At 43.7% G+C, this 13078-nt stretch overlaps 1 protein-coding gene across 1 annotated transcript in view; it reads left to right on the forward strand.

Moving 5' to 3' along the window:
- kif21b (kinesin family member 21B) overlaps positions 1 to 13078 on the forward strand; it is a 175429-nt gene that overhangs the window by 55378 nt on the left and 106973 nt on the right. The window contains exons 2-5 of the mRNA XM_070859421.1: positions 7725 to 7947; positions 8726 to 8908; positions 9571 to 9720; positions 11604 to 11738. Coding sequence (XP_070715522.1) covers positions 7725 to 7947; positions 8726 to 8908; positions 9571 to 9720; positions 11604 to 11738 — 691 coding nt within the window. The remainder of the gene's footprint in view (positions 1 to 7724; positions 7948 to 8725; positions 8909 to 9570; positions 9721 to 11603; positions 11739 to 13078) is intronic.

Below are 13078 nucleotides of genomic sequence, written 5' to 3' on the forward strand. Positions count from 1 at the left end.
GGGGGCTTGTCAAGGTGGCTGCAGAGAGGATGTTTCCACTGATAGGGGAGACTAGAACTAGAGGGCATAATCTTAGAATAAGGGGCCATTTAAAACACAGATGAGGAGAAATTTCTTCTGAGGGTTGTAAATCTGTGGAATTTGCTGCCTCGGAGAGCTATGGAAGCTGGGATATTGAATAAATTTAAGACCGAAATAGACAGTTTCTTAAACGATAAGGAGTTATGGGGAGCGGGCAGGGAATCCATGATCAGATCAACCATGATCTTATTGAATGGTAGAGCAGGCTCGAGGAGCGATATGGCCTACTCCTGCTCCTATTTCTTATGTTCTTATGTAATGCCCCCTTTTGAAAAAAAAAACGAAACTTTAAAAAAAACCTAACTAACTCACTTACACTGGAGTAAATTAAATGGGGAGAATTGTGATTTTTAAGTTACTCCAAAAAAAATCTAGTTGCTCCAAAAAGAAACAGAGCAACTCCTGGGGAAACTTAATGAGCAGGGCTACAGACCTCGGGCTGGAAGGTGGGACTAGGCTGGGCAGCTCTTTTTCGGCCAGCACCAAATGGCCTCCTTCTGTGTCGTAATTTTCTGATTCTATGCTCTCCTTGCTCCATACCTAACTAGGAATGGGGAACTGAAGCACAATGTCCTTTCAGCACTACCTAAAGGAGTTCCAAGTTACCTAAAGGAGTTCCAAGTTGCCTTAAAAAAAACAATTGGCACAGCCTTAGTTTTTTTTCCCTGCTGAAATTTGGGTTCAGAAACACATGCACATCACAATCGTGACTTTCACACAGTGCATACAACTTACATTGTTTGTATTTAACACCATGCATATCTCAAGACCGGAATTTTTGGTTTCTCCTCAGATCTGGGAAGAAATTGAGTGTTTTTTTTAAGCAATTTACCACCCAAACATAAATCAGGAACTTACATGGGAAATTGATTTTAAACTAATTTAAAAACCTCGCCCAGCATAACTGTGCCTGATGCATGCTATTGCAATTACCGTTGATCTATCTGGCAGTGTTTGTCATTTCATAATAATGAACCACATTAATCAAATATCCTTGGTAACACTAAATAATAATTAATTTCCTGCATGACCCTCTACCAGCACCATTAAATATTGTGTTGTGGAAAAAAATTATCAGTCATATCTGGGTCATGGTTCCCATCTTTCCTGGAATGAAGTGTTTGTTCAAGTAAGATAATACTAGGAAGCTGATCCATAGTGATCTATTAAAACCTGGCTTCCTATTGTCATTTCATGCAACAACATTTTCTAACAAGAACAAAAATGTGATCCTAATTGAGATCACAATACTGAAAACTGATTGAAAATGCATTTAAATACCCAAGTTGGCTTAACCAGTAGCTATGATAGAAAATATACTGCAACCTTTAGCATTGATAGAGTTTAAGATGGTGGGCTTGCAGCTTCTGCTGAAGAGTGGAAGGTTTTTGAGTAAATTACGTGTATCAGAAGCTGTTTTTTGCATGTTGGTGATCTCCATTTTTTTTTTAAGATTCTGTCCTTGGGGAAAGTGTTTGTGGTGCTGGGCCATGGTTGAGATGATGGCAGCACCCCAAGCAGAAGCCCAGGCACCCCCAGCAGTCTGCTTGTGAGCTTGTTGGTAAGCAAGCAGCCCCATGGTACCAAGCAACAAGCGGAGGGACAAGGCTAACACGTGTAGCATAGGTATAAGGAATGATGGTCTGCCAATTGGAGAACACAGCCAGTTTCACTGTGAGGCTTTTTATTCCTAGTGGTCTGGAGCTGGTGCACATTCAGCGGGCGGAGAGAAATTCTGTTACTCTGCTATCCATGCAAGTGTAGTGACCCAAGAGGAACCCAGGCAAATGATTTCAGCAGCTGTCAAGAGGGCTTGTGGTTAGTTGTTCTTACCACAAAAGAAGAGACACCACAGTACTAAATATAGCCTCCATGAATATGAGAAAAAGACCAACAGCATTCTGCAACTAGTATTGAACCACAAAAGCAATTTTTAATCAAAATGCCAAAAAGAGCTTTCTGAACAAAGCTATTATTAAGACAGGTAGCAATTAATAGAGACTCTGGAAGATGTTGCACCAAACTTTCCTGGAAACACAGCCCCTGAACTATTAGAGGGGCTTTTCACTGGCAGGTGGAAGGTTTCCCTGCCCTCCACCGCTGCCCCGCACCCCTACCTGCCCCCCCCCCCCACCCTCAGACATGTGCTCCAATTAAGGGAGGGGGCAGAAAGTCTCTGCCTGTCGGGCTGGATTTTTGGCTTTTAAGATTTTGGAGAGTTAATGATGGTGGGGTGGTCCTGATACCGCCTGGGAAAAGTTTGCACCTCAATCAGCAAAATTGGGCAGCTGGGCTCTGCGTGTGGGGCGGAGTGCTCAGGGAGGCGTTGCACACCTCTCTTAGGACGCTAGGCCGGCTGAGCATGTGACAATCCCGAGCTGAAGAGCCGGCCTCGGAGTGCTCTAATAGAGGCCTGGGGAGGAAACAAAACCTGAAAAAAAAATCATTAATAACATTCCCAAAAAATACCTCACGCCACCACTACATAAATCGCAAAAAAAACCCAAAACAATCACACTTAGCTGAGGCCGGCATTACTTGCCTCTCTGCAGCCGCTACTGCATGGGCCATCCGCTTTCACAGGCGGTCTCAGGACGGCGCTCTCCGCAGGGGTATGTGTAGGGCGGGAGGCAAAAGTCGATCCAGTGTGGTAACCAGGGGCGTTGCACACCGGCTCGCCTCTTCCAGGCAGTAATGCTCCGCTCCCTGCCGAAACCGGCAACGGAAACCCCGGCGGGGCACTATAAGCTGGCCGCCCACCCGGAGAAGCTCACTGTCGCCATTGCCACCCCTCCGGGGCAAAAACCAAGGCAGTCAGGAGCAGAAAATGCAGCCTTTAGCTTTCTAAATATAAACAATGGTTGTCCTTTATTGTGTTCTGAACACAGATGAGGCTGCACACAGGGAGGTTAAAGTAACAGTGACCTCAGTCTTTAATAAGACACTGGAATCCCTTGGGACTTCAGGGGATGAGCTCCCTGGTGGCGGAACATGGGAGTGCATGCTTTACAGATACACAACATCACTTCCCCCCCCCTCCCCCCTCCAAAGTCAAAGTGAAAACTATTTACAAAGTGAGGTGGTTGGGAGCCTTTCTTTCCCTGGTGGACCTCAGTACAAATGTCTGTTCTGGTGTGTTGGCTGTGCCCTTGCTGGGCTGGCGTGATGGTTCGATTTCCTGGTCCGGCGTGGTGTTGTCGATCCTTTGGGTGTGTGTTGTGGGATCTCAAAAGGTGGTGTCTGCTGTGGGTTGTTCAGGGCAGTCTGTGAACCGCATCCTCGTTTGGTCCAGGTGCTTTCTGCAAATTTGTCCATTGTCTACTTGGACTACAAGCACCCTACTCCCTTCTTTAGCTATCACCGTGCCCGCGATCCACATGGGACCATGTCCATAGTTTCGCACACAAACAGGGTCATTCAGATCAATTTCCCGTGACACAGTGGCGCGACCATCATTTATATTTTGTTGCTGCCGCCTGCTCTCTACCTGATCATGCAGGTTGAGGTGAACTAGCGAGAGGCTGGTTTTAAGTATCCTTTTCATGAGTAGCTCAGCCGGGAGCACCCCTGTGAGCGAGTGGGGTCTCGTGTGGTAGCTGAGCAGTACTTGGACAGGCGGGTTTGGAGTGAACCTTCTGTCACTCTGTTTGATGGTTTGTGCTGCCCGCTCTGCCTGCCCATTGGAGGCTGGTTGAAACGGAGCCGAGGTGACATGTTTGATCCCATTGTAGGTCATGAATTCTTTAAATTCGGCACTGGTGAAACATGGCCCAAGTCCTAATCTGGTGGGCCGTGACAGGTGTTTTATCATTTTCAAATGCTTCCATGACCATCAACAAGTCTGCGGGCTGCGCCACCATCAACAAGTTTGCAGGTTGCGCCATTTCTACCCCTTGTGGTGGGCAATGGTAGCCGACTGAGAGCATCCACACAGTTCTTGGTGCCTGGCCTGTGGCAGATGGTATAGTTATACGCTGAAAGCGCGAGTGCCCACCTTTGTATGCGGGCTGAGGCATTAGTATTTATGCTCTTTTTTTCAGCGAACAGGGATGTGAGGGGCTTGTGATCGGTTTCCAGCTCAAATTTGAGGCCAAACAGGTACTGATGCATTTTCTTTACCCCGAACACATACGCTAATGCCTCTTTCTCAATCATGCTGTAGGCCCTCTCGGCCTTAAACAAGCTCCTGGAAGCATAGGCGACAGGTTGCAACTTCCCCGCAACTTTGTAATACACACCCGACTCCGTACGGCAATGCGTCACACGCTAGCACAAATCTTTTACACGGGTTATAAAATGCAAGCAGCTTGTTGGAGCATAAAATGTTTCTGGCTTTCTCAAAAGCAATTACTTGTTTTTTTCCCCATACCCAGTTCTCACCTTTGCGCAACAACACACGTAGGGGCTCCAAAAGGGTGCTTAACCCCAGTAGGAAGTTACCAAAATAGTTGAGGAGTCCCAAGAATGACCGCAGTTCTGTGGTCTGGGCGAGTTCCTGATTGCCTCTGTCTTGGCGTCTGTGGGCAAATGCCATCCTCCGTGATCTTTCTCCCCAAAAGCTCCACTTCTGTTGCCATGAAGACGCATTTTGACCTCTTCAGCCGCAGTCCTACGCGATCCAGTCGCTGGAGGACCTCCTCCAGGTTTTGTAGGTGCTCGGCGGTGTCCCAACCCGTGACCAATATGTCGTCCTGAAAGACCACCGCGTGTGGTACTGACTTGAGTAGGCTCTCCATGTTTCTCTGGAAGATTGCTGCAGCCGACCGAATTCCAAACAGGCATCTGTTGTAGATGAACAGTCCCTTGTGCGTGTTGATGCAGGTGAGGCCCTTCGAAGATTCCTCCAGCTCCTGCGTCATGGAGGCCGAAGTCAGGTCGAGCTTGGTGAACGTCTTGCCTCCTGCCAGCGTCACAAATAAGTCATCTGCCTTAGGTAGCGGGTATTGGTCCTATAACGAGAAACAATTAATAGTTACTTTATAATCGCTGCAAATCCTGACGTGCCATCACTTTTGAGTACTGGAACAATCGGGCTGGCCCACTCGCTGAATTCCACTGGGGAGATGATGCCCTCACGTTGCAGCCTGTCCAGCTCGATTTCCACTCTCTCCCTCATCATGTGAGGTACTGCTCGCGCCTTGTGGTGAATGGGACGTGCCTCTGGGACCAAGTGGATCTGCACCTTCGTCCCAGAAAAGTTTCCAATGCCTGGCTCAAAAAGGGAAGGAAATTTGTTGAGAACCTGGGTACATGAGGCCTCATCGACATGTGATAGCGCTCTGATGTCACCCCAGTTCCAGCGGATTTTGCCCAGCCAGCTCCTTCCAAGCAATGTCGGGCCATCGCCCAGGACAATCCAGAGCAGCAGTTCGTGCACCGTGCCCTCGTAAGTGACCTTGACCATGGCGCTGCCCAGGACAGTGATGAGCTCTTTGGTGTACGTTCTCAGTTTCGTGTGGATGGGGCTCAGGGCTGGTCTGAATGCCTTGTTACACCACAATCTCTCAAACATCTTTTTACTCATGATGGATTGGCTAGCGTCAGTGTCCAGTTCCATGGCTGCAGGTAAGCCATTCAATTTTACGTTTATCATTATAGGTGGACATTTCGTCAAATGTGTGCACCCCATGTACTTCAGCATCTGCCTCCTCTCTCTCATGCTCGAAATTGCTTTGATCCACCATGGACCGATCTTCCTCTGCCACGTGGTGGTTAGCAAGTTTTGCAGAGCTTGCAGCTCGTTTGCAAGCTCGCTGGAGGTGCCCCATTGTTCCACAGCTCTTGCAAACATACTCTTTTGAAGCGGCATGAATAGGCTGAATGGAAGCCTCCACAACGCCAACAAGATGTGAATTGCCTTGCATTCATCCTTTGTTGGGGACTCAGTCATCTGGGTCACCTGAGGCCTGCTGGCAGTTGCAGACTTGTGGGTTCTGCCCTGTACATTTCTGCTCACAAACACAGTTCCAGATAATTTATGAACATTGCTAGCACTTGTGTGCTGAGAGATTTGTTTGGTGTTATCACTGGTGGACATAAACGCCTGTGCTATCACAATGGCCTTACTGAGGGTCGGTGTCTCTACAGTCAAAAATTTTCGTAAGATGGTCTCGTGGCCAATGCCGAGTACAAAAAAGTCTCTGAGCATTTGCTCCAGGTAGCCATCAAACTCACATTGTCCTGCAAGTTGCCTTAGCTCGGCGACGTAGCTCGCCACTTCCTGACCTTCAGATCGCTGGCACGTGTAGAACCGATACCTCGCCATCACCACGCTCCGGGCTAAGATGCTCCCGAATCAGTGTACACAGCTCCTCATACGACTTATCTTTGGGTTTCACCGGAGCCAGAAGATTCTTCATGAGGCTGTAGGTCGGTGCCCCGCAGACTGAGAGGAGGACCGCTCTCCTTTTTACAGCACTTCCTTCTCCGTCCAGCTCGTTAGCTACAAAGTACTGGTCTAACAAAGTACCGTTCGACATAGGTTTCCCAGTCCTCACCCTCCGAGAACTTCTCCAGGATGCCCACAGTTTGCTGCATCTTTGCGTTGGATTCGTGTGCTCATCGCCAGTTGTTGTGTTCCTAACACAGATGAGGCTGCACATAGAGAGTTAAAGTAACAGTGACCTCAGTCTGTAATAAGACACTCCAGAGTGAGGAACAGGCCTTGGGGGCCGGCTTATATACAGTGCTCCCAAGGAATACTCGGATCCCTTGGGACTTCAGGGGATGAGCTCCCTGGTGGCGGGACATGGGAGTGCATGCTTTACAGATACACAACAGACCTGAGTCTCTTTCTCCTCATTTCCCAAACGTTTCCCTTTGTATGTCTCATGAAGTGAAATATTTTGTACGGATATTAATGGCTTCTAAACTTGGTTCACAAAGCTGTATTGGTCATTTTTTATTTTTGCTCAGGATAAAACACCAATGTAATTCAACTTGCTGTTGCTGCATTCGAACATTTTGCTGTAATGTATTGGCCATCTGTGCATCAGTTTGACCACTCACTGAAGTACAGAAGGTTTTGTTTTAAATTTAGCCCTGCGTTATCTGATTCCTTCATTCCGATTTTTCCAGGTACAGGAAGTGGTTGATTTCCTATAAGGCAGTCATTGTAAAATATTTTCCTGTATATTTTCCTTAGCCAGAAGGACTTATCCATTAGAGTAATAGACCCTCTCTATAATGCTTCTCTTGAGTGTCCAAAAAGCACGATTTAAGGAATAAGTTACCCAGAGGATTTAGTACACACTGTTATAATGAGACTTAAACAGTGCACATCTGTTTGAGGTTGTGATATGTTGGACAGTCTTAAAGTGGAGCCAGGTTTGAAGGGAAAAAACTTTTTTTTATATCTTTCAAAACTATGAAAATTCTATGTTCCCTTCCCAGTGTTTTTACTTTGAAATATTTCATCTTTTTAAATTGGTTTCTTCTGTGTCATCCTTTGACATATTCTATCACAAGTGAAAATATTTAGTTAGTAACTAATGTATTTGGAAAGTTGCCAGTGGTGTCTTGTATTTTCCTCCCATTACAACAGTGACTGCACTCCAAAAGTGCTTCATTGACTGTAAAGCGCTTTGAGACGTCCAGTGGTTATGAAAGGCACTATATAAATGCAAGTCTTTCTTTCTTTTCAGAGTCCGTCCACAGTCAGCCAAAGAGAAGATCGAGGGATGCCATATCTGTACATTGGTTACACCTGGAGAGCCACAAGTCATCCTGGGAAAAGACAAGGCTTTCACATTTGACTTTATGTTTGATCTCGATGCCAGACAAGATGAGATCTATAAATCTTGTGTGCACAATCTTGTGGAAGGGTGCTTTGAAGGTTATAATGCAACAGTGTTTGCTTATGGACAGGTGAGAATTAAATACTAAAATGCCAGCAAGATAATAGCATATTGGGAAAAGAAAGCGAGGATATGTGTTACATTTTGCAAGATTACATAATAAATACCAGGCACTGTATTACCAGGTTGTAGTTCACTCAAGGGTTCCAATGACCTCCAAGTACTTGATTGGGAGACTGGCTGGTGCATGGGGAGGAACAGTGTTCTATAATCACAATCCTTCGCCCATCAGTATAGATGAATCAACTCCAAAATGTGCCTGCTATGACATAAGCTGACTGCAGAAAAGAAGAAATAAAAATAGAATATAGCTGCCTTAAAAAATTCCACAGCGTGTGTATATGTATAATGTGTGTGTATATATGTATGTGTGTATACACATTATACAGTAAGATACATAGGAATAATGTTTTTGACAAGATGCTTTGTCAAGAAAATGTTTACTGTGCCTGTCAAATCTGGTGAACTTTTTCAAAAGGTTTAGTATTTGCAATTATATGACTTAAAATGGCTCACCTCTGGGCAATATAATCAGATAATGATCTCATATAAAGGAGACTAAACTTCAGATTAAAAACCTTGGTACTAAATAATGTGCTACACATACACTGACTGCTTCTTGTAATTTATCCTGGGTGTTTTTTGTTGAACAGATGGGGTTTGCCTCCCTTCTGATTTTAAATCCCTGTATTGAAAGCCCTGTAAAAGTGGCTGCTGCCACGTGTTGAGTATCAGTATTCTACCTTGAATTGTTTCATGAGATTCCCATCTTGTTACTTTTTCTTTAGACCGGTTCTGGGAAAACCTACAGCATGGGCACGGGGTTTGATGTGAATATGACTCTGGAAGAGCAAGGAATAATTCCACGTGCAGTCAAGCATCTTTTTGAAGGAATTGCAGAGCGAAAGCGAGCTGCTCAGGAGCAAGGAAAACAGCCAGCGGAGTTTAAAGTCAATGCACACTTTCTGGAGGCATGTCACCAGATTTATTATATTTTACAAATAATTTCAGGGACCTCAATACATTTGCAAATATCAACATCTTCTAATTCAATTCAGTTCAAGTTCAGTGAAGTAGTGCCTTGTATTATTGGTCAGCTTTTTAGCTTGGGTTCATTCTATACCTAATGATTCAGATCAGACTGTGTAGTTTGGGCTTCTGCTGTTAAATGGTATCCTTGAATTAATATGTCAATTAAAGACATAATAGAGGTCCTTAAAATTATGAACAGTTTTGATAGAGTGGTCACGAAGAGAGTATTTTCACTTGTGGGGAAGAGCATAACTAGCATCAATATAAGATATTCACCAAAAAAATCAAATAGGGATTTGAGAAGGAACTTCTTTACTCGGAGAGTATTGCTGACATATTGGCTGGGGCATCCGCTTATTTTATACTAATTGGCTGGTCCCAGAAGCTCCAGTAGGATCAGGTTTCCAGATCACCTGGGTACGAGGTATGATCTCTGCTCCGCCATCATTATGTTAGCAGAATGGGCTTGAGGATTTTATGTCCCATTATGCTGAAAATTTAGAAGTATTATAAGTTAGAACAGTCTAATTGAGATTTTCCAAAAATGCCGTGATGTTTGCCTTCAGACCTGTCTTTAACAATGTATTATATTACTTTGTAGCTTTACAATGAAGAGATACTGGATCTATTTGACAGCACTCGCGATCTGGATTCACGGCACAGAAAATCAAACATTAAAATTCATGAAGATGCCAATGGAACAATTTACACCAGTGGGGTTGTTTCGCGTATTGTCAATTCAGAACAAGAGGTTAGTGCACAAAAACACATGGGCATATTGTAACTCGGGTAGTATTTCTGATGGATCATTTAAAAGGTTTTAGATCAATTATGTTTATAAATAATTTAAAACAAATTTGCCTGTCTAGTTCTAGTTCTTGTGCTTTATTTTAGTGGCTGCTGTTTAAAATGTTGATGAGAAGTATGTGTTTATTGGGGAGGGGGGTAGGATGATGGCAATCATGCTATGCGAGAGAACAGCGAATGGGCTTTCCACAGGGGAGGTTGACGGCTGTGAATGTATTGTGATCAACCATTGAGGTTAATGAAAGTTGACTTGCCCTGTCAAGAGCAGGAACCAGAGTTTTTTATAGTCACTCAGCCTTCCTCATGACCTAGATTATTTTTTCTTGTTCGACCTCTGCTATTTTCAGTTTAGCATGGCGACTTGTCAATGCATTGGACCTGGCAGGGCTGTTCTAAATCTAAAAATGACTTTGTTTACGTGTGGCTTGAATGGGAAGGTGCCATGTTACATTTTTCAAGTGATGCACCTTGAGACACAATATCCATATATGGATTAAAACTTTCATTTTTAAAGTTTCACAATATAATTTGAATAGATTTTTGGCACTACTGTAAGGAAACTATGTCCACGTGAGGAAAAACAGTGCTCAACTATTTGTTATTTTAAAAATTCTAACTTTTATGTGGAGGAAAGTAAAGTGTCTATCATATTGTGATGTCTTACGATGTGTTAAATTTGGTGACTCATATTTTTTTCCCCGTTTGCTTCCCCTCTCTGCCTGAAGGCATTGAATCTTACTGAGGTTTGGTTCCACTGGGGCCATCAGCCCTCAGATAGCTTGCTCAAGTGCCCATTCTTCAGTGAGTATTGTTAGGCTATTCGACAATGCAACGCATGGCTGTTGAACCCAATCCTGTGAACTCCCAATGTCCACAGGTACATGGTTTCCAGCAGAGGATAGATACTACGAAGGAATTGGGAGCTGAAAATCTGACTGACTTTTCTTCCCCCTCCAGACAGGACACTGAGGCTAGTTGTATAAATCCAACCTATTGCTCCATTTGAGATTAGTTAACTCAGTATAGACCTTCACTTCCAAAGCTTAGTATGACATCTAACTGTGCTTCTACCCACCTGGTTATCGGAGTAGCTTCTACTTTGTATTTGAGTGATTTTTATCAAAAGCTCCTCAAAACCATCTATGAGACCTAATTAAAATAAATCAAGTAATTATATGGTATGTATTTGCATTATGTTTTTATAATTTAGGTGCAGCGATTGTACATATTTCTTGTACATATTTCTAATTTAATCTGAAAAGAAAATTCACTAGGAGTTAATTGTTTCTTTTAATAGAATGAATTACCTCATTGCTGAGTTTCTTTGAAATTCTTTTGTGCCTATCTTTATTTGGTTGATATTTCCCCTTACATACTCACTCTGAAGTGGAAATGCTCAATTGAGGAAGATAACTTCAGCGAATTTAAATAAATTTAAGCAAGCGAATAAAGTCTTGAGACCATGAATAATGTGAATATTGTTTTTCTCATTCAATATCTTGTTGGCACCTCGGACATGAACATTAGCAATGGCCATTTGCCAGATGGCCATTATCACAGATAATTACCAATCATCTTAGGCTTAACAGTTAATTGTTGCAAGAGGGTTCAGACCTCTTTTTCTCTATACAATTCAGAGGCTCTCTATTGTTATGAATATGACATCTCTTTAGAACTGCAGCGAGCAGCTAACAGTACCTTCCCTTCTCTATGATCTTGACGGCCCCATTTGGGAATACCCAGTAGTGTTGATGTGGTTTGTGACCTTAATTCAAGGCAGTAGGAAGCTGGTGAAAGGATGATTACTCCTTATCTTTCGTTTTGCAGATGATCCAGTGCTTGAAGCTGGGCGCTCTTGCTCGCACCACTGCGAGCACACAGATGAATGCTGAGAGTTCCCGATCCCATGCTATTTTCACAATCCACATCTGCCAAATGAGGATCTGCTCCAGACAAGAAATGGTACGTTCCCCAGACATGGTTAATGCTGAATAGTAATAGTCTTTATTTAATAGTAATTCTGGGCTAAAATCAAAGAGTGATTTTGCAGTTCAGTGAAAGCTGCTTGATGTTACTGTATTATACAAGTGCAGCCGATGAAAGATATGCGGCTCTCCTGCTGATATAAAATCCCAGAAGTTTTGGGTTCTGACTGAATTGCAGACCTCAACATTATCAGATTAAGGGAACCAGTAAAGGAAACACATGGAGCCACTCCTTACACTTAGACTCTTTTAAACAATTTTGTCTACCAATTACATAGCCCACTGGGACTGGAGCACAAGCCAGATATAATGGGAGAACAGTTACAAAGATCTCGCTTCCTCAACAGGAACAGTGGAAAATGGGTACATAAGAACATAAGAAATAGGAGCAGAAGTAGGCCATAGGGCCCCTCGAGCTTGCTTCGCCACTTAATACGATCATGGCTGATCCGATCATGGACTCGGGTCCACTTCCCTGCCCGCTCCTCATAACCGATAAGGGAATAAGGGGTTAAGAAACTGTCTATCTCTGTCTTAAATTTATTCAAAGATCCAGCTTCCACAGCTCTCTGAGGCAGCGAATACCACAGATTTACAACCCTCCGAGAGAAGAAATTCCTCCTCATCTCAGTTTTAAATGGGCGGCCCCTTATTCTAAGATTATGCCCCTTAGTTCTAGTCTCCCCTATCAGTGGAAACATCCTCTCTGCATCCATCTTATTAAGCCCCCTCATAATCTTATACGTTTCGATAAGATCACCTCTGATTCTTCTGAATTCCAATGAGTAGAGGCCCAACCTACTCAACCTTTCCTCATAAGTCAACCCCCTCATCTCTGGAATCAACCTAGTGAACCTTCTCTGAACTGCCTCCAAAGCAAGTATGTCCTTTCGTAAATATAGAAACCAAAACTGCATGCAGTATTCCAGGTGTGGCCTCACCAATACCTTATATAGCTGTAGTAAGACTTTCCTGCTTTTATACTCCATCCCCTTTGCAATAAAGGCCAAGATACCATTGGCCTTCCTGATCACTTGCTGTACCTGCATACTATCCTTTTGTATTTCATGCACCAGGGCTTCCAGGTTCCGCTGTACTGCAGCACTTTGCAATTTTTCTCCATTTAAATAATAAATTGCTCTTTTTTTTTTTCTGTCAAAATGCATGACCTCACACTTTCCAACATTATACCCCATCTGCAAAATTTTAGCCCACTTACTTAGCCTGTCTATGTACTTTTGCAGACTTTTGTGTCCTCCTAACACATTGCTTTTCCTCCCATCTTTGTATCATCAGCAAACTTGGCTACATTACACT

The sequence above is a fragment of the Pristiophorus japonicus genome, chromosome 17, assembly GCF_044704955.1.
Source record: "Pristiophorus japonicus isolate sPriJap1 chromosome 17, sPriJap1.hap1, whole genome shotgun sequence".
In the NCBI taxonomy this organism is placed as follows: domain Eukaryota; kingdom Metazoa; phylum Chordata; class Chondrichthyes; family Pristiophoridae; genus Pristiophorus; species Pristiophorus japonicus.